Source organism: Trifolium pratense, linkage group LG4 (genome assembly GCF_020283565.1).
Source record: "Trifolium pratense cultivar HEN17-A07 linkage group LG4, ARS_RC_1.1, whole genome shotgun sequence".
Taxonomy (NCBI): domain Eukaryota; kingdom Viridiplantae; phylum Streptophyta; class Magnoliopsida; order Fabales; family Fabaceae; genus Trifolium; species Trifolium pratense.
Window position 1 is genome coordinate 53,285,474 of NC_060062.1, and position 22,655 is coordinate 53,308,128.

General features: G+C 32.1%; 1 protein-coding gene across 2 annotated transcripts in view; it reads left to right on the forward strand.

Moving 5' to 3' along the window:
* Window positions 1-15,907, forward strand: part of LOC123924451 (protein PHYLLO, chloroplastic) — a 28,881-nt gene extending 12,974 nt beyond the window's left edge. For both annotated transcript variants that reach the window (XM_045977346.1, XM_045977347.1), the window contains 18 exons: window positions 1,737-1,835; window positions 2,915-3,481; window positions 3,622-3,846; window positions 4,112-4,414; window positions 5,519-5,586; window positions 6,480-6,638; window positions 8,512-8,637; window positions 8,722-8,853; window positions 8,975-9,092; window positions 9,831-9,986; window positions 11,135-11,377; window positions 11,497-11,664; window positions 11,803-11,946; window positions 13,045-13,506; window positions 14,615-14,908; window positions 14,987-15,144; window positions 15,258-15,365; window positions 15,468-15,907. In XM_045977346.1, coding sequence (XP_045833302.1) covers window positions 1,737-1,835; window positions 2,915-3,481; window positions 3,622-3,846; window positions 4,112-4,414; window positions 5,519-5,586; window positions 6,480-6,638; window positions 8,512-8,637; window positions 8,722-8,853; window positions 8,975-9,092; window positions 9,831-9,986; window positions 11,135-11,377; window positions 11,497-11,664; window positions 11,803-11,946; window positions 13,045-13,506; window positions 14,615-14,908; window positions 14,987-15,144; window positions 15,258-15,365; window positions 15,468-15,714 — 3,777 coding nt within the window. In that variant the 3' untranslated portion in view covers window positions 15,715-15,907. The remainder of the gene's footprint in view (window positions 1-1,736; window positions 1,836-2,914; window positions 3,482-3,621; window positions 3,847-4,111; window positions 4,415-5,518; window positions 5,587-6,479; window positions 6,639-8,511; window positions 8,638-8,721; window positions 8,854-8,974; window positions 9,093-9,830; window positions 9,987-11,134; window positions 11,378-11,496; window positions 11,665-11,802; window positions 11,947-13,044; window positions 13,507-14,614; window positions 14,909-14,986; window positions 15,145-15,257; window positions 15,366-15,467) is intronic.
* Window positions 15,908-22,655: the final 6,748 nt, after the last annotated feature.

Sequence of the window (22,655 nt, forward strand, 5' to 3'; positions counted from 1 at the left end):
AACAAGTACCTATGGGAACTTGTTAGCATTTTCCATAATTATTAATTCTAATGAATCAATTTGTTGTTGTTCCGCGAGCTACCGCCAATAGTTATTGAGATGGGCAAATATTTACTGAATTGGTTGAGAAATCCCTCAGCACAATGAACTATATATATATACACAAGGTTTACAATTTGATATTGGGAACTATATTATTAAGGAAATGTAAGGAGACTTACTATATCACAGCTATAAAAACAAATATATATGACACTATATAGGAGACACTTTCCAACACTTCTGTTATGGATTTTATGGTTTTTTCCCACTTAGTTTTTACATTTGCCAGAAATACTGTAAGTAAGTTAATTATGGGATGATTCTATGTAATTATGGTAATTAGGGTGTTTAATTCCATATCAACTTGAGATATCGGAAAAAAGTAGTCCTTATAGGGATTGGGCAATTCTCACCTCTTGAGCTAGTTTTCGATGTTGAGTTAGGTTTATGTAGTCAATAGCCGCCACAACGGCCCCCAGGAGCTACACGAGACTGCGTAGCATTGCAGTTTTGACGAGCCGAAGTAGCACTGCAATTAGTGCCCGTAGCAGCCTCTATAGTGAAGTCCATGTGTAAACCTATTAGGCTCTCATTTACAGTCATCCCCTCTTTTTTCTTTTTAGAATTTTTGGTCATTTTGATGTAAAATCCTAAATGACAAAAAAATTGGGCTCTATGTCTCCTCTCTTCTCATTTGTTTTCTTCTTCTCCGAAACAGTCAAACACAGTTTGTCTCCTCTCCCTTTTGGGACTATACGGTGATCGTTCGTTCAATTTTTGGTGGCCTTCCTTTTGTGTGCAGGTTGTTATGTTCTGCGCAGGCTCTCCATCTGTTCAGGCTATTTTGAATGGAAGGTGCTGTTCCTATGTTCTGCCAATGTACCTTGTTTGTATTCTGACACCGAAACATTAGGTCATCCCTTTTCTGTTCTATCTTGCCACTGAGACACTCAATATGGCATCATTCCAGTCCCAACCAAATCCTTAAAGCAGTGGTCAATCTTTCAAGCCTTGGAGGCTAAAACTTATTTGCTTGATATTGGTGTTGAATATTGGTAACAAGAACTTTGATTGTTAATTATCTACATGTCTTCAGTTTTGTGTGTAGTTTTGAGATTTTTATGTACATTATAGTATAAATTTTTGCATTATTTCCCTAAACTTAGACACAGCAGCCGCAGCGCTACTTGCTATACCACCATAGCCTTTTTTGGATTTGGTCCTATGCTCTGCTAATCGAGATTGACTGCATTGAGTTAGGCCTAAAACTCAAATTCTAAGATGCTATTCGAGCATATCCTAGATCTATTATTGGGCCACCTATATTTGTCGGTGCTCTAGATATATAATCGTAGGTGTATAGGTTGTTGTTATTGGACAACCTTCTTTTGTCCATGCTTTAGATGTTCAGTCTTGAGTATGAGGAGGTGTGTTGAGATACCACATCCAGTGTGAGACTAACAATTAGCATAAGCGTAAATCCCTGTATTTATGAATGTGTATATAATATTCTTCTGTGTTTATTTCAGACACATGGGTTCCATAACATGTCTCTCATGCTCATCTCTGTTTACTTCTCATCGACTTTTACTTTCATCAACTCTAATTGTAACATGTATTCACCTGAGAGATATGTAGCTCAAGATAGTTGAAATACAAATATTATTTTGACCACTTAGTAATAAAATGGTCAGGTTGTGGAGGCAAGTCAAGATTTTGTGCCGCTTATTTTACTTACAGCAGATCGACCTCCAGAGCTGCTGGATTGTGGGGCAAATCAAGCAATTGATCAGGTTAGAGCTATTGATGCTCTTATATATTGTGTTTCATTGCAAGATTATATTATTATTTTATTTGGTTCACCAGTGATTATACTTATATATGATGCTGAATTAGGGGGTCAATGGAGATGCGAGATCTCCAAGATGCATTTATTTTCTCAAACCGGGATAAATTTGTGTTTAGTTTCTAATTTGCTATAATTTATATTTCAAAAGACATTATCCTCCCTTTATACTTTAGTATATAATGTTTGATCTCAAATTGGTTTCTGGAATGCTTTTTCTTCCAGGAAGTGAAATGCACTTCTCTGCTTGTGAACCATAGATTGAGGATAGATAATAAAGGCATCTGAAATAACTTGTTGCTTTAACCTCAATTCAGTGATTTTTTTTTTTTTATATAACTTCTCAATTATTAACGTTGACGTGTTCTTATGTTTCTCTTTTCTTCTTGGTTTGTGCTAAAGATTTATTATAACAAAACTATTCATCTGTCTCATCCAGTAGCTTAAGCTTTTGCTCTAGTGGTTCATGACATGGTATCAGAGCTTTTATGACCAATTAATCTAGAGTTTGATGCTTGGCAATTCTGTAGATAAATAAATAGTTGAATTTCAGCACATGGTAGCTTGCCAATTGTTCAATGCTTCTAGTCCAAAGGACTCTTATGTGGGGGCCATGTTAGTTACATGATGTAAAAGCCATCCATGTGTGACTTATTGGCTTAAACTTTTGGGATAGATAGTTCATGACAGTTTGTATCGAATACTATCTATTGGCTTTATTTATTTAGAAGGTTATAAAAAAAGAATGTTCATGCAGTTTTTCGGAGAACATTATCCTTTTATTGATGGTAATCTTAAAGTGGAAACAATTTTACCAAGAATACGTCTTGGCATTTTCTTTTATTTTTATTTATAAAGGAGAATAATTGATGCTTAGATGCATGGGGCTCCTACAATGGGGTTTGGGGATGGATAGTAAGATGTAAAAACATAATTCACTGTTGTATCTGCTGCATTAACTTTGACAAGATTATATTATGCAGTTGTTCCTTGTTACTCAAGCTATACAGTTATTTTGTGCATCAGGTGAACCATTTTGGTTCTTTTGTAAGATTTTTCTTTAATCTCCCTGCACCCACAGACCAGATTCCTGCAAAGATAGTACTTACTACTGTTGATTCTGCTGTACATCGGGCAACTTCTTCTCCATGTGGGCCTGTGCATATTAACTGCCCTTTCAGAGAGCCTTTGGAAAGCAGTCCCCTCAGATGGTTGTCAAGTTGTTTAAAGGGATTAGACTTCTGGATGACTAATTCTGACCCATTTACCAAGTATATTCATATGCAACTGTCTCATACATGTACAAATGCTCCTGGCGAAATGATTGGTGTTTTAAATCTGATTCAAAGAGCCAACAATGGTCTTCTACTATTTGGTGCAATCCATTCAGAGGATGAGATGTGGGCTGCTCTGCTTTTGGCTAAACACCTCCAGTGGCCTGTTGTAGCAGATATCTTGTCAGGGTTGCGGTTGAGAAAGCTTTTAACCTCTTTCTCTGATATTGAAAGAAATTTTATATTTGTTGATAATCTTGATCATGCTCTTCTCTCAGATTCTGTCAAGGGCTGGTTGAAGATTGATGTAGTTATTCAGGTATCACATATTCATGGATCTTTTTGAGCTCTCAATGTATTTCCTTCAATAATTTTCTTAATATTTCTTTCTGTTTTTTCTCACATACATTTTCGGCCCATACTACTTGTTTATGTCCTGCATTTTGTTTTTTGGTCCAGATAGGAGGCAGGATAACCAGCAAAAGAATCTGTCAAATTCTTGAGGAATGTGCTCCTTTTTCATATATCATGGTTGACAAACATCCATTTCGTCATGATCCATCACACATTGTTACGCATCGGATACAAACTACTATTTTTGATTTTGTGGGGTGTTTACTTAAGGCTACTGTTTCACATTCAAGGAGCACGTGGAGCAGTTCCCTACAGTTGTTGAGTAAAATGGTATTTAAGCCAATTAATGGAAGTTTGCTTTTTGTTGTGATAATGTTGACAATTTTTTACTTTTTACATATAATCCTGATATATTCTTGTAGTAACCTGTCTAGTTCTATACTATCACATAAAAATATTTCTACTAGAGCCACTATTTATTAAAATGTTGTCGGAATGACGTTCTGTCGAGGTTCTGTTTGGCCGTTAATTTTGCCTTGATATTGGATAGAGCTAAAGCCATTTTCTTTAAACTTTCTCAGAAATTTTAATGCAGGTTGAATGGCAGATACAATTTCAAATCACTGCTGAGTCCTCCCTTACCGAACCTTATGTTGCAAATGTGACGTCAGAAGCTCTATCCCCTGAATCTGCTCTTTTTCTTGGTAACAGTATGCCTATTCGTGATGCAGATATGTATGGACGTAGTTGGCCCATACACAGTCATAGTGTTGCGTCTCTTATGCTAAATTCAGACATACCAATTACCTCGATGAGGGTGGCTGCTAACAGGGGGGCTAGTGGTATTGATGGGTTACTTAGCACGGCCGTTGGTTTTGCTGTAGGATGCAACAAAAAGGTAACCACTTATATTTTCCTAAACACTCATTTTACGTATATTAGCTGCTGGTTGCTGTAATTAATAGTCTTTTGGAGGACTATTTTGTTAGTTTAAAATAGGTATTTTTTATAATAAAGAGAGGATTCTCGATTGACTCGTGTCTCTTACACAAGGAAATAGTAAGTTTGGTGTATGTCCTTTGCCGAAGAATTATTTTTCTATAAAATAAAAAGCCAATCAGGAGCAGAGGATTGGTTATTGTCATTGAGGACAGCATGAGAAATATGAGCAGGTGGGTAAACCTTGTAACATATCTGTGAACATTGCAAGTCAGTTAGGCAATATATGAAGGCTGGGTTAGAGAGAAGTTAAGCAAGAGTTAAGTGGGATTGGATGGGAATTGGAGTTACAGGTCTCAAGAATGAGCTGACTTTTCTTTTCCTCTTTTTTGTTTCTGTCAGTTATGTTTTAGTTTTTGTTTCTTTTCCTCTTTTCCTCTTCTTCTATCAAGTAATGTGATTTAACAGGTTCAATATGGTTTTCAAACTTGAAAGATTATGCAAACTCTTGGAGCATGTGTTGACTTGATTCATGGACTTGTAATCTAATACAAAAATACTATTTAAGAAACCTATCTATAGAAAGAGAGTAGTGGCCCAGTGGGCCTCATTTATATTACTAGGCTGAGTAAGTAATACACAAGGATATGTTGGCCAAGTCCATATACTCAAGACTAAATCCTAATGATTCTTATTATAATAACTCTTAACATTCACCCTCAAGCTAGAGCATAGATATTTATCATGCCCAACTTGTTACAAATAAATTCCCTACACACCTATTTCAAGGCCTTTGAAAACAAATCTGCTAGTTGCCACCTGCTAGCTTAATTATCAAAAACATTAGCAGTTTAGTTCTCATATAGTTACATATTGTGAGTTATAAAAAGCATGCTTGTATGTTTTTAAGAAGACCTATTTCCTATCAACTCCATGATCCATCTATCAGTGTCATAGAACTTTTATCTATAAAAATTGTTTAACCGTTTATATTTTTCTTCAGTATTATACCATTTCTTACTTTATCTTCTTAACATTACTTTTATTTCATAATTTCATTCAGGTGTTCTGTGTAATTGGAGATATTTCATTACTGCATGATACAAACGGTCTGGCAATTCTGAACCAGCGGTAGGAAATTATCTTTAGCAAGTTATCTCTTAGTACTTTTTATATTGGCTTAAATATATTGTTGTTCCCTAAGCTCGCAATCACTTACACAAGTGCTTATGACTCACTCAGGGCCCGTTTGGCCTACCTTTTTTTCCTCTTCTTTTTACTTAAAAGTAAGAAGTTAGGCCAAACAACAATTTCTAAAAGCTATAGTAAAAAAAAAAAGTTTCTATATTTTAGAAAAAATAATAATATATTATCAAATATATCTTTTAACCCTATTATAATAAAAAACAACAACTTTTAACATTTTTTTTTATAAAAAAAGTTAAGATTTACCAAACAATTTTAACTTTAGTTAAAAAGCTATTATTTCTAGCTTTATGATTAAAAGAGCTTCTACACCTAAAAAAAGCTAGGCCAAACGGGCCCTTACACAAGTACTTATGACATAAGATAAATCCAAATAAGCTCTTTAAATATACAGAATATGAAAATGAAAAAATCGTATAGGAGACAAACCGTTGAATGATTGCTAGCTTAAATATACAGAATTGTTTAATAGTATTGACAATGAAAAAATCATACATTTTTAAAAATATGAAAATGAAAAAAGGGAAATTGTCATTGGTAGAAGCTTTGGTATTTTGGATTTTCTGTAAAAATATTGTGGACTATTTCTTGCCACTATGAAATGATTTTCTTGGATCCATCATTGGGTTTAATGTAATTTTTTAGGGATACGATGATTGCAAATTGTATGAAAAGTTGTGTTCAGAGATAAAATTGAAAGTCTGATTTTTATTCATACAAGATTTATTATTGTTTTTGGTGTATTTATTTTGAATACAGCTATATATTTCCACTTGCATGATTGCTCGATAATATTCTAAAAATATATCAACTTTTAGGAAATTGCGGAAACCAATGACTATTCTTGTGGTTAATAACCATGGAGGTGCAATTTTCAGTGTTCTTCCTTTGGCAGATAAAGTTGACCACAGTATAATGCATCAATACTTCTACACTTCTCATAACATTTCTATTCGTGAGCTATGCTTGGCACATAGGTACTGATTTAAATATTTGGCAGAAATCGTATGAAAATGATTTTGTATACTGGGGCATATCCTTCTCTTAATTTGCATTCTAATTTATGTAATTAGTGCCACTAAGTTCTATATTTCATTTGTTTGGGTAGGAAAAGCAGAAGTCTTAAGATAGAATATTATAATGTATTTATTTTTCCCTTGTGCGGTTGTCGTGAGTGGAAGCAAAGCGTGGTAATGATCTTTATACCCACAAAGAAGGGTTTGTATGATCTTTCCGATTTGGTCCATAAAACGTACTGGTAATGAATTGTTACATCATAATTTGTAGAAATAATAGCTGTAGACTGTAAAATGTAATCATTATATTTGTGATACTCTTAATAAGTTCTGACTTTGGTTTAGGGATGGCAATGGGTAGGGTATGGGTAGGGTACTATAGTACCCATCCCCATACCCGCAGATTGAAAAAATACCCGTACCCATCCCCATACCCGCGTGGGTAATAACTTTTGCCCCCGTCCCCATACCCTATGGGTACCTAGGTACCCATACCCGTACCCGTTACCCGCATTTTTACTAAAAATAAATTGATCAATTATAAAATATCATATAATTTTAATAGAATTAAAAAAATTTCAAAGATTTTAATATTGACTAATAAAAATTATAAACAAAATTATTACTAACCTTATGTTAAAGTTCATATTTATGTTAAATATTCACATTATTTTTATATTATGTTATAAATAAACATTTTTATTAAAAATATGTAATAGTTTAGTAGAGTTGTATTGTTTTAAATTGATTTATATATATATATATAGAGTCAGGATCCGTTGACACCAACTAGTTTGACACCAAATGTTACACCTCTCAATAACGTTTTAACCGATATAAATTTTATAAAATCCACCGTTGGATTGAAAGTTTACATCATATAGATCATTTGTGTAAAATTTCAGACAAATCCAAAACCATTTGATATGCTATTGAGACACATAAAGATTAACGGCATTTAAAAAAATACAAAAACCGTTAATTTTGATGTATCTCAATAACATATCAAATGATTTTGGATTTATTTGAAATTTTACACAAATGATCTATATGATGTAAACTTTCAATCCAACGGTGGATTTTATAAAATTTATATCGGTTAAAACGTTATTGAAAGGTGTAACATTTGGTGTCAAACTAGTTGGTGTCAACGGATCCTGACTCATATATATATATATATATATATATATATATATATATATATATATATATATATATATATATATATATATATATTATAATATAATAATATAAATAAAATAAATAAATATATATTATGCGGGTATGGGGCGGGGTGGGTACTAAGGTACCCGTACCCGCACCCATATCCGTTCATTTTTGCGGGTAATTACCCATACCCGTGCCCGTACCCAAAATGCGGGTTTTTACCCTACCCGTTGTGGGTAATTTTTGCGGGTACCCTCTGGGTATGGGTCAAATTGCCATCCCTACTTTGGTTAGATCATTGTACTGGACAACACTTGATAAGTTAGAGCAGAGGGATGCTTTATTTGGAGGAACGAACTTAGTTGGAAACAAAAACCTAGGATCAAGTAGGTTATTTATTTTTCCTTCCATACAGTTGCAACTGATAGAAGAAGAAAGCGAAATTGATCCTATGTTGTTACTGAATTGGGGATAGTGCAACTTATATCATTAGACCCTACTCTAACCTTAATTCTGAAGAAATTTCTAGGATGGGAGGTTTGTTATTGAATCAGAGCTAGTACTAGTGAAATTATTCGTTTCTACTCTAACCAATGATTTCTTATATTCAAAGTCCATGCTGAGCCATTCCTATCTTTTCCTGAGGAAAAATTCAATAAACTTGCAGTGTCAAACATTTACATGTGAAGACAAAGGCGGAACTCGAAGAAGCTCTGTATGTAGCTCAACATGAAAATATGGATTGTATGGTTGAAATTGAGAGTTCCATTGATGCCAATGCCAATTTTCACAGGTTGATAAAGGTCATGTTTTTTTAAGATTCTGTCGAGTTCATGAAATATCACCTCTATGCTGACACCTTTATATTTTGACTCAGTATTTTGAAAAAAAATGCTTCCCAAACTGCACAAGACACCATAAGATTCCTCTCGGTTCCTTTCAATCAATGCTCTGTAAAAGATGAGTTCTGTTTATACAAAATTCATAAAATACAGTGTTCAAAATATAGGTGAGTTTTCATCTTATGCAGAGACTCCATCTAATCCCCTTTTAATTATTTCAGGATTTGATGGTAATATTTATTTCCTTTGATTCTTTTCCTTGGATTGTATGCATTGATTCTGTGGCAGATTTGCACTAAGTGCCCCATCAACATCAGCATCTGTTGTTGATAATTGTAAAGAATTTTATAGAGAAGGATTTATTTTATCTTTAATTCTTGAAGATGGAAGTGTTGGTTTTGGGGAGGTTAGTATCAGATTGTTGTACATATTTCATTTCTGGTTTTACTTCAATGTTTTTGCTTAAGTACGTAATAGGTAGGTAGAAATAGCTATGGGGCACTGTTAGTATTTTACAAGCCATTTTAATGGTTTGTATGAATGTGGGCTGTGAAGAATACTAGAGACAAGAAAAGAACATAAAATCTTAGAATCTGATTTAAAAGATGTATTTTAATTTCAAAACTGTCACATTGATTTCATTCTGTTTTCAAATATTTGTATATAAAAAAAATGAAAACAAAGAACAAAGTGAAAATAAGGTGACAATTTCGTAATTCAAAGTGAAGACAAAAAATGTTTTCTCACCAAACATGACCTACTTGTTTCTAAACAAACTAATGAAAGACAAAGACAATATAGCCCAGCCAATGTGACTTGAGGATCTTTCTACTCGATTCTTAAGCTGTGAAACAAAAATACAATAAATTTATATTGTATAATGAGTGCTGACAGCATTTTTTGTGGAGTTACACAATGATCTTCTGAGGAGAATAAGCGATCCACTAATTAGGAGTGATTTATTGCTATCCACTCAAACTGAATTAACCAAATAGGTGGGTAGTTGTGGCCTCTCGATTTTGAATTATTTTTCTTTGTCTCTGTATGTAACGATTATTTTTTTATCGAATTCCTTTTTCATTTTCCTGTAAATTTTTTTAAACTCTCTGCCACTACCTGTTGATATATTATTGGTATCAAGCAGGTTGCACCTCTTGAGATCCATAAGGAAAATCTTGTGGATGCTGAATATCAACTCAGGTTTCTTATCCATGCCATGGAACAAGTTGATATTAGTAGCTTGGTCTCTCTATTGAAGGGTTCATTCTCATATTGGATATGGAATGAGTTGGGCATCTTGGTAAGCTTTCTAATCTACATTATTTAGGCAAGGGATAGAGATATTCTAAATTAAAACCATTCATGAACTTGTATAAAGAGATCTAACTTGGAAAAAACTGAGAATCACTATTACTGAATATTTTGAGACCGAATGAGATGCTTACAAAGTTGAGATTCTGCCATACTAATCTACGGACCTGAAATCTGGATGATAGGCTGGTAGTGAGTTGTTGAGTAAGGATTGTTGGTGGTTGTTCATGGTGGTACCCCATTGTGAAGGAGTAGGTGGTTCCTGCACGCACTCCGACGATCAAGTCAACAGGCACCGAAGGTGAGAGGTATATTTAGGGTTAGATATGACATACCTAACCTAGCCTTTTAGGCAGGTTTATATAGGAGAAGAGTTAGGGTTTGTAGGCACCTAGAACATTCTCCTGGGCACCTGTGATTGGGACATGTGCTGTCTGATGGCAGGGCAGTATGATCACGTGGTCCAGTGTCCCTGTCAAGCGGTAATCGTCTGTTTTCAGGGCGTGTCTACTGTACGGTCCGTTTTGCTAAGTGTGCATCCGGTAACCCGGTCCAGTTTGCAGATGGGCCTTGGCCCAATCCGAAATCCGAAACAGTACCAATTACAATGCTAGCAAGATGCCAAGATCTTGAAATCTTTCTGGAGGAAGTACTTTCTTGAACATATCTACCAATTGAACATGTATTCTGCTAACCTTCCCTCTATCCAATTTGTCTAATGAAGTGTCATTCTATCTTAATATGTTCATTCCTATCATGTTAAACCAAATTATGAGAAATGCTGTAAGGTCGTATGTTGTCACAAAGAAGCCTCATATGATTTTCATATTTAATTCTAAGAGCATCCGATATAATCTTCAACTACTAACCAAGATTCCTTATGTCATATCTCGTAATTTAGCTTGCACAATCGACTAAGCCTCCATATTTTATTTATTGCTACTACTAATTGCAAATACAAATAATATTGGCCTGTTTTGAAATTGTATTAATACAGATTTGAGTAGAAAACTTTCATTAATGAAAACCTCTTGACATTTAAGGTTAAATGTTAGGTCAACTGCTTCCTTGATAGTAGCATATCAAATTGTTAGAAACAGAATCAACATATTCTTTACGTTGTTGTCTGTCATGCAGCCATCTTCTATTTTTCCCAGTGTCAGATGTGGTTTGGAAATGGCTATCCTCAATGCCATAGCCAATTCAAAAGGCTCCAACTTGTTGGACATACTCCATCCATCAACAAATGAGAACAACAAATGTGAAAAGTCATTAGAAGTTCAGATTTGTGCGCTACTTGATTCAAATGAATCTGCAGCTGAAGTAGCTAATGTTGCTGCCGCATTAGTCAAGGAAGGATTTTCTGCAATTAAGCTGAAGGTGAGCCAGTCTCATTGTTTGGTTGCTGATGGATATAATTTCATCTCTCTTCTACATTTTATAGAACAACTGTTGGGGAAGATAGAACGCCAATAGGTTAAAATTCTATACAATTGTAGGTTGCACGTGACCGTGATCCAGTGCAAGATGGCATGTTTGTACAAGAAGTAAGAAAGAAAGTTGGTTGCCAGATTATCATCCGCGTAGATGCAAATCGAAACTGGACTTTTGAGGAAGCTATGAAATTTGCCTCTTTGGCTAAAGATTGTAACCTGCAGTATATTGAGGTAGACTAAGGAAATAAAACATTTTCCATAATTCCTGATTTACAAATGCGTACTTTCTTTATACTCTCCACTAATTTATTTCTTAATAAAGCATGTATGCGACTCAATTAAAACTTGATTCCAATATCCCCTTTGCAGGAACCTGTTCAAGACGAAGATGATATTCTCAAGTTCTGTGAAGAAAGTGGATTACCTGTTGCCCTAGATGAAACCATAGATAAAATTCAAGAAAATCCCCTGGAAAAGCTAGTGAAGTTTACTCATCCTGGAATAGTTGCTGTTGTAAGTAAATAAGAATCTCCATCGGATATTATGGACACAAGACATATAGACACAAATTTAGCCACACACATAAATTAAAAGAGATATTCTTGCATAGGCACAAGACATATAGACACAAATTTAGCCACACACATAAATTAAAAAAATTAAAAGAAAAATAAAATGGTCACATCAATCAATACCACTTTAATTATTTTTTCTTTAATTTTTATTTATTGTTGTGATTGTGCCTAAATTAAATTTATTTGTGCTTGTGCCTATGATAGAATTTCTCTTAATTCATTTGATACTGATACTATATTTGTTTCTTACAAAATCCGAATATTAAAAATTAGATTATCAAAATTAAATGCCTCTGTTCTGTAGAATTGAGATAATAATAGCCTACATGTATAACTCTGTATTCAAGGCCGAGGAAGGCTGTAGATAGATTCTTAGGATAAGTTAACCACAATAGTTTTGCTGTGCTATCCATAATCTCTAGATTTTTTTTATGCTATAGGTATTACCACAAACTAAACAATTATTATTAATAGCATGCAGACGGATAACAAAGTGCCCGTCTATCCGCTTTTCTCTAAAGAAGACCATAATTGGCCTCCACTCTGGCAAAAATTAAGCTTAAAATTGTAGACAAAATTCTATTATTATTTTTATTTCAATTTTACTATATTTTTAATTCAAATTTAAATTATAATTAGTTTAGTTTTGATTTAAAATTTAAATTAGGATTAGGTCAAATGTAAAATTAGGATAAAATTCAATTATTTTTTTTTTGGTAGAAAAAATTCAATTATTTAATTAGGTAAAGAATGATAAAATTGAAAATAAACGAATTTGAATGAAGGGTAAAACTAGAAGAAAAAAACTACACCAAAACTCGTTATCCATTTATATATAGGTATAGATTGAGCTCAAGTATTAGTAAATTAAGTGTTAATGCTGCCAATGGCTGAGCTGGAGACATGCTTTTTGCATTAATGTTTGACCATTGAGACTCCAGGCCAAAAATGCTCAATATTCAGAATGTACTGACCCCTTGTCTAATATAAAATGCTAATTCTTTGTCTTATTTAGAATTTTATATTGATTTCTTAGGTTATCAAGCCAAGTGTTGTTGGTGGATTTGAGAATGCAGCATTAATTGCACAATGGGCGCACCAACTCGGAAAGATGGCTGTTGTCAGTTCTGCATTTGAAAGCAGTTTGAGTCTGGCTGCATATACTCAATTTTCTAGTTATCTTGAAATACAGAGATTAAGTACATTTAAACTGTTCGATGTTAAAGAAGCACCTTCTGTAGCTCATGGTCTAGGAACCTATCGCTGGCTTAAAGAAGACATAACGCCTAATCCTCTTTTGATTAGTCATAATCCACGTAGTGGTTTGGTTGAAGCATCTGTGGATAATGCTAGTCGGTTGCTACGTAATTTTCAAGTCGACCAGGATGTCATCTGTCATACTATAGCTGAGGAGAAAGTTTGTCGGTACCAACTGAATGTAGAGCATAACAATTTATCTTGTTCTTTTGAAGTTATTGAGACTGGTCTCAAAACAAATGTAAGTAACAAAGTCTCTATACATATTAGTAATAGTTACATAATACTTGGAATTATCATGTCATTATATATATATATATATATATATATATATATATATATATATATATATATATATATATATATATATATATATATATTGTTAGAAGTCCCACATTGGCTAGAGATATGACATAGATAGCCTTTATAAGTGTAGTGCAAACCTCAACTCTCAAGCTAGCTTTTGTGGTTGAGATAGGCCTCTCAAATTCTAATATGGTATCAGAGCCTATCATAGATCCATTTGTTGTTTGTTGTGGAGACCTTCCATATTTGGGCCACCCGTTGTTGTTGATTCCACGTTCCAGCTTGTTCAGTTCTGGACGTGAGAGGGTGTGTTAGAAGTCCCACATTGGCTAGAGATATGACATAGATAGCCTTTATAAGTGTAGTGCAAACCTCAGCTCTCAAGCTAGCTTTTGTGGTTGAGTATAGGCCTCTCAAATTCTAATATATATATATATATATATATATATATATATATATATATATATATAATTAGTTAGTTAGTTGGTTAGTTAGTTCCACTTCCAAGTAGCTTTGGAACTTTAACACTAGGAAACAAAGTCCAGAGATATTTTATTAGTATTAGTTTACACTTTTAAGCACAAAGTCCTCTGGAACCTTCACCGACAACAGAGCGTCTCTTGAAACAAACAAACAATGTAAGATATTTATTCTAACAATTTATAGAGCATAAAATTTGTGAATAATGTGAAGTAGAATATTATAGTTGAAGTTTTTGGTTTCTTAATATGTTTCAAGAGCATAACTTACACTCTTAAATCATATAAGATGGGATAAGATAGTTAGAAACTGCAGACAAGGATGGGTGAAAACATTAGTTTTTCTATTCCTGTTATTAGACTATATTACCATATACTGCAAAAGCTTAATTTTTATATACAAGCCCAATCATGTATACTAAACGAACAAATGCTATGATGCTGTTATGAATGGAGTAGTATGGCTAGATTTAAATCCAGACTTTGTATCTTTTATGTTTTTACCTGAAATTAAAATTTGATTCCTACGCACAGATCTGACTTAGCTAGATTTGGTCAATGTAGGATACTACACTAGTATTTCTTCATGGTTTTATGGGAAGTGGTGAAGACTGGATTACTATCATGAAGACCTTTTCTGAATCAGCAAGATGCATTTCAATTGACCTTCCTGGTCATGGAAAATCAACATTACATGGTATGAAAAGTGCTACTGAGGAACCATGTTTGTCTCTGGAGATAGTTGCCGAGATATTACATAAAATAATTCATCATGTAGCACCAGAAAAAGTTACACTAGTTGGGTATTCAATGGGAGCAAGGATTGCATTGTATATGGCACTGAGATTTAGCAGTAAGGTATAATGGTGACATTCGATGTTATTGTTTTGATGTTTTTAATGGCCATTGGCAACAATTTGAACATTTATCATGCAGATAAAGGGAGCTGTGTTAATATCTGCAAGCCCTGGATTAAAAGATAAATTGGCAAGAAAAATTCGTGCAGCTAAAGATGATTCCAGAGCACGCTCTGTCATTGCACATGGTTTACAGCTTTTTCTCAGCTCCTGGTATGCAGGAGAGCTATGGAAAAGGTTACCTGTTTTATTTGTTACCTTTAGATTGCACAGTGATTTTTGCTTATCTTATTGCATTTGTATCACTTATTCCTATTGTAATGGTTTCAACTTTTTTTTTAATCAAACAGCTTAAGAAGCCATCCCCATTTCAATCGAATCATTTCCACTCGCTTGCAGCATAATGACATACAGAATCTTGCGCAGATGCTATCTGGATTAAGCATAGGAAGGCATCCGTAAGCTAATTAGCCTTTAACTAACTGTTCATTCCTTAGCTTTGGATTTTCATCTGTGCCGTGAATCATCTTCGACTTTCTTGATATTTCTCTGCATGACAGGCCTTTGTGGGACGATTTGCCGAATTGTAGAGTACCGCTTCTTATCATACACGGAGAGAAGGATAAGAAATTTAAGAAAATTGCTGAAGCAATGATGAATACGATATGCTCTGGCTTGAGAAGTAAAGTTGAAGAAGTGAATGACGTACATGAGGTTGTTGAGATTCCTAACTGTGGGCATGCTGCTCATTTGGAGAATCCTCTTCCTGTCATTGAAGCCTTGAGACAATTCATGTCAAAACTATAGAAGATATGCTGTTCAGTAGGTGGATTAATTTATAACAATTATGTCCCCTAAACATGTATAATTTTTCTTATGTTACCAATTCTTTTTTATATAAATGTTCTTAACTAGTTACCGTGTAAGGAAGGACTAAGTATTTGATAATAAGGAATACTCAGGTTTCTCATAATTCAGACATTGCATTGCTTTCGGATGACTATAGTTCATAATTCTATAAGAAATTCGATAAGAAATGGAGTACATATATTTATGGAAAATGTAAACTAGTGTATCCGAGATACTAGTTTTTTTTTACTAAAAAAATATATTCATTCATTCAAATTGAAAATACATAAATCATTACAAAATTAAGATTGCTAAAAACTGAAAAAGGTGAATTTACAAACAAACTCGCAGCACCTAAGTTAATAGCATACAACATCATGAAAGTACCTATAAAAGTAACCGGAATATTTATACTCCCTGATCTGCAACGTTGACGTCCAAGTCTTCATCAGATCTGTAATGAGTTGATGTAATTATGTCAATTTGAATCAACGAAACATCGTATTAAAATGAAAAACCAACAAACGTAAAAAACAAAAAACGAAGAAGCAAATCTATGTGAATAATCACTTATTTAAATGAAAAGAAAAACAAAAACAATTTAGAGGGTTGATTTTGGATCAAAAATTGACCCTAAAACCAACTCTCCTTAGTGGATGAACAAAAAAATAAACTAGGGTTTAGGGGGAGGGGGTGGCTGCTGCGTGAGAAGAAGGTGAACCATGAGATATTTTGATGTTTGAATTTCTCTGAGATACTAGTTAAAATACTAAAATTATCTTGGAACTTTAGTAGTCAATATTTTTAAGCTTAAATGTAGTTTTGGTCCCCTATTTTATAAAATGTGCAATTTTAGTCTCCCTATTTTGTTATGTACAATTTTGGTCTCCTATTTTGAAAAATGAGCAATTTTGGTCCCCTTATTTTTTCTTGCACAATTTTAGTCCCTCTATTTTAAAAAATTAAAGACATTTGATCCCCCAATTTTTATTTATCCTTCAATTTTGATGATGACACATTCTTTAAATGAAATGTCATATGATACATGCTTATTGGGCTACCACGTTATATTTAATTTTTTTTATTATTTAAATTATATTTTAATATTTCTTAAATTAAAAACATAATTAGAAAACATAAACTAAGAAATTAAAATTAAATTAAAAGTGTGTGTTTCTTCTTCTTCATCATGTTCTTCCTAAACATAAGCATGTATCGTGCGCCACGTCATTTAAATAATATCGTTTTCAATGCAAATTCCATGCTCAAAGAGTATATAATATTTCATCGATAGACATAAGATATAACAATTAGTAGATCTAAGCAAGGTACAACAATATTTGCCCAATGCTTGTATTTTGGAAATTTACAATTGATTAAATTAGTTGAGCTAAGTGTTAAGGAATTTGAGGTCCAGAGTTCGAGTCATGACAATGAGAAATATTAACATATATAACATTGTAAATATACTAACAATTTACCATTAAAAAAACAAAAATAGATCTAAGCAAAGGTACTACAATATTTGCCCAATGCTTGTATTTTGGAAATTTAATGCTTTGGGTATATAATATTTTGCAAAATATGGTTGTGGAGAAAAGTATTATTATTCTCTACTACCAAGATCTTTTATGTTATCATCTCTATTTTTCCAAGTGTGTAAACTGGATGTGTTCATCGAATTGTGAGTTTAATAATCGGTGAACTATAAATGATAAATGATGAGGTTATTCTTTGACGATAATGATTTTTTTAAAAAAAACTAGTAATAGACCCGTGCGAACGGGTCGTAATGTTACGACGTTAATTTGTTAAGTCACCCTTTGTGATAGCAAATTAGAAGGAAAATATATATTTTACATACTAATTATGAATAAAGCATATTTTTGTCAAATATGCATTTAGTATAAAAATTTTATCGACAAATTATTTGTAATTGCAAAAAGACATAATTAGATAATACAGAAAAAAATTGTAAATAGCATGTCAATAATCATTTAAACATTAAAGAAATTGATGTTTTGGTTTATAAAATAATGAATGAGGAACTAAATATAATAAATAAAATAATGGGTAGTTAATCCGAATAACAAAAAATAATAGTTTTTTGAATAGTCAAACAAATAATAGAAAAATTAAATTAGACATCACTTAAAATTCTAATAAACATATGTTAACAAATAATGCATATTACTTGATTCAATTAATGACATCAAACATACAAAAAAAAAAAAAAAAGATTAATAGGCTTCTTCATTGACACGGCTGGTAATATTATGCTGTTAAATTTCAAAGTCACAATTGGGATAGGTTACTAAATAAATAAACTGTTTGGTTTGGACACTAATTTATAATATAAATTAAGCATAATATAATGAAATATTTATTCATTACATCATATTTTATAAGATAATAGATAATTGATAGTACGACAGTCATTGAATTAGCTTAACTAAAACAACATTATTTTCATAATAGTGATTACATATGAACTTCAATTGATTTACAGGCTGAATGTTGTTAAGTTGACAAAAATATCTCCATCCTTCTCCAAACTTGACGGTCAAATTTTGTTCATATGACACCATAAGTCTACAAATAACAATGTTACCTAATGGTCCACAAAGTTTAAATTCAGAATAATTAGTCTGGGAGATGAGATAATGTCCAAAACGCTGGGAAAGGACCTGTAAATTTAAATTCAATACTCTTTCATTAAAATGTTGCAAATAATTAGTTAAATTTTATGTTTTTTTTGAAAAATAGAATACTCACAAATTCAGATATGATGTTGTTTTCGTCGGGCACAATTTGACAATATTCATGATCATAGGAAGTTGCTCTACTCATGCTATGATAAGATGGAAGAAGACTTCTGGAAGGTCTGCCTGATGAAATTATCATTAGGAAAGAACTTTCTCCAAAGTAGAAAAGTGTAAGTTTTTTAATGTCAGGCCAATTATAATGGTTTCTTAATTCTGTCCAGCCATTGGTTAGACGTGGTAGGATTGTGGAACCATTGAAATTAACATTGTGACAAACACCTTCATCATCAAAGAACTTCCACTGATTACTGATCTCATTGAAGAAGTTAACTAAAAAAAAAGGATCCACTTCTCCATATATCTGTATTCAGATTAATACTCACATCACAATTGTGTTTTGAAGCATGAAAAAAATAACGAGTTAAAATCGAACCTGATTTGGAGCATGAACTGTAACAAACATTCCTTTAGGACTTCCTTGCAAGATAGGAGGCCATCTTGATGCCATTGAATTTGAGATGTTATGAATGATTCATTGTGGAACATTATAAGTTGATTCACTTTATAGACATAGTTTAATATAATATATTTTAATTTTATGATAGGATTAGCTGTATTTTGTCTTCTTTAAAGGATATGACAATAGATAAAAAGTTTGAAAGGATGTTACAAATGTGATGTGAGTATCAATAAAAAGTAGTGTCTGTCTTTTTTTCCTTACAAAACAGACATTTCATGTGCTGATTATTTGTGTCTTACTCTTTTGTCAATAGCATGTTAAGAATATTTGATCAATTAAGTAATATATGATGTAACATATCAATGGCATTTGAGTACAACTCTATTGATTAGGTTAAATTGTAGTACAAATATGATATTGTAGCATAGCATGTGAAGATAATGATTATATATTAGCATAACATATTAATACCAAACATGATTAACACAATCAAAATAGTAGAAATAACTTAGTCCTTACATACATGTAAAATTGCAGTTCAACTGATGCAACATATTAAATAATTCATGATAGTTAAAGGTCTATAACAATGTTATCACTAAATAAAAGTCATACAAACACATGACATACAACTTGAACAACATTGAAACCTGAGTTTTGTTTTTGCAGCTGCAACATATCACAAATTACTAAGTAGAACTGATAGCTTGGTTAGTGTTTGAACGCACAATGTCAATGTGAAGAATGTTTGATCCCCTCTCAAGTTCAAAAATCAATCGGTCCCCTTGATTCAGACTATTAGCCAACGCCCAGGTATACCATCCTTTAGTTAAGTATTTCTCAACAATCTTTTTGTTTTTCTTCTTCTTGTTCTTTCTTTGGTAAGTCTTAACAGTGCACCTAATTCCACTCATTTTATGTGGAGTGTCTATGAATACACATTCCTTGTCACTCAATACAAACTGAGAAATTTTAGGTGGAATGTGCTATAAGAAAAAAAAAAAAACTAATCATAAAGTTTTTAAATCAAAATAAATGATATTAAAATAAGTAAATGATTGTATCAAAATAATAAAGAGTTATGTATTTGCTTACCAAGACTTGAGGTTTAGTCCTGCAAGCACATGCCTTACTTACCATGACTTCCCATTTATACATATTTTGATCATTAACTTCTTCATTCTCATCAATGTCATCTTCAGTTACATTCTCATATGAATGCACATATGACTCAGGACTTGAAATAATATAGCAATCTGAATCCGAATCATGACCTAATAAATCAATAATGTCTTCATTATTGATCAGAGTCATGTTAAATAGATTGTCATTAATCTGATAGTTGAGAATTACTGGAGTTGGTTCATGAAAGGAAAAGACAGTTGAAGCAACTCTTCCAGAAGTAATGTAACAGTTAGAATCTTTCAAGCATAAACTTATCTGAACTTCATTTCTGTTTGGATGTTTAATCCAACCGTATGACTGTTTCTGAAGTTGATGAATCCAAGCAGCTTTAATTTAGGACAAATTTGGATTCTTTCCTACATGTATAACAGATAAAATTGATGATGAATAATGCTGATTTGATAAATAATTATCATATGATGTTCAAAGTATAGGCTGAAATTACCTTTTTAGGATAAATCATGGTTTTGAATGATTTTGTTTTTTGTCTTTCAACCACAGCTCTTGTTAATTTGACACTGGAAACATGTAAATTCAGTAGTCTGTAACAGCACACTTATCCAATGTATTGTTTTCTAACTTTATCTAGTATAGTAAAGACATGGATATAATTATGATTAAATAAATATACAAATCGATATATCATGACAGGAAAGTATGTCAAAAACAACAAATAACAAATCGGATAGAAACACAATATTCTAAATGAATATTCGCGATATTCTAAATAACAAATCGGATAGAAACACAATATTCTAACATGATTTTTAAACACAAAATTGAATATTCGCAATCTAAAGTACAGGTTTAAATGAAACCCTAATTTCGTAAATGAATGCAATGAATGTAAACGTTGATATGGAATTGGTATCGAAATCCAGAATATCATTAAATCGAAACATGAAATGAAAAGAAATTCTAACCATTTTGAGGAAGAATCGGCCATTTTAGAGGATGAAGCATGATCACGCGCCATGAATTAGAAGCTTCTCAGAGATGATAACGATAGCTCAATTTGTGGTTGTTGTTTATTGTTAAATGTTAAAAGTAATGTTTTGGGTTTTATCAGATATGGAAAGATTTGAAGAATAAATTAATTCGTATGGTTTACTGGGTCCACCAACATAGATACTCCCTCCGGTCCTTATTATAAGGAACACTTTGAAAAAATCACACAGACCAATGAAGCACATTTAACATAGTTATTTTCATTTAATACTGTTATAAATTTTAATTTATTCCATGTATACCCTTATTTAATTACTCTTTATTCAAGTAACTTACTTATTTTTAAATTCTCTCTCATAATAAATAAGGGCATAAGTGAAATTAAACATTTAAAACATTTGAAAATTGGTCAAAGTTTCTTATAAAAAGGAACAAATTTTTTGCCCTAAGTGTTCCTTATAAAAAGGACCGGAGGGAGTATATCAATATCTTTTTTAAAAGATACTTATAATATTAAAAAAACAAATATGAATTGTTTTATATATAATAGTAATTTTGGAAATGTAGTATTTAAATTAGGAAAAAAATGAAATTAGTATTATATGCATACAAATAAAACAAATCATAAAAATAAATGAGGACTTGAAAATATTCATTTATACCCCAAATATAGATATAAAATTGTCAAGTGTCTATTTTAGAAAATTACTAAATTATAACCGGATCATAATATATAATATGGGAGTCAATAAAATGACAAAAAACTTAGTAGTAAAAAATAGAAAAGAACTATTAAAAAAACATATTATATAAGTTGAGATTAATGATTGCTATTTAAAAAAATTTGGTCCTAATGAGATCAAAAGTTTTTTTGGTATATGAGGATCTAAACAAAATATATGGGTCTAATTTGACAGCATGTTTTTAGATCATTGTGGTGTATATATTTAGCAAAGTTTTTTATTTGGAATTTCGCACCATTTTATTATAGTTCGGGGATCAATTATGGTATCAACTGTTGCAGCCATATGGATATATCGTTTGTGATGGAAGTTTTACCTCATCTATTTTAATTAAATCGGAATTTACCCCCATATTTCACTAATAAGGCGGTAATATTGAATTGTTTTTATCTGATTTTAATACTTATTCAAAATTTCTAAAATAATATGTCGACAAATGTAGACTTGTGTATTTTTTATGAATATCTATAAATTTTGTTACATTAGAATTTTCATGAATTAATTATTGTGAATGTAAATATTGAATAATAGTAAAATATCATTGGGATTAAAGAACAAATATCAACGAAAAAATCTTCGTAACGTACGCCGTTAATTTTTGTTAGTCACACTTTCGGATACCAGATTAACAATAAAAATAAATGAATATACAATCTAATTAAATATAATTGTTCGACAACTTGTTTTTAAAAGGTTCAACATATCAATAGATAGTACATAAGTCAAATATACAAAGGATGTCAATAATATTTTATCAATGAAGCGATAGATGATGTAATATAATTGTATTGATTGAAG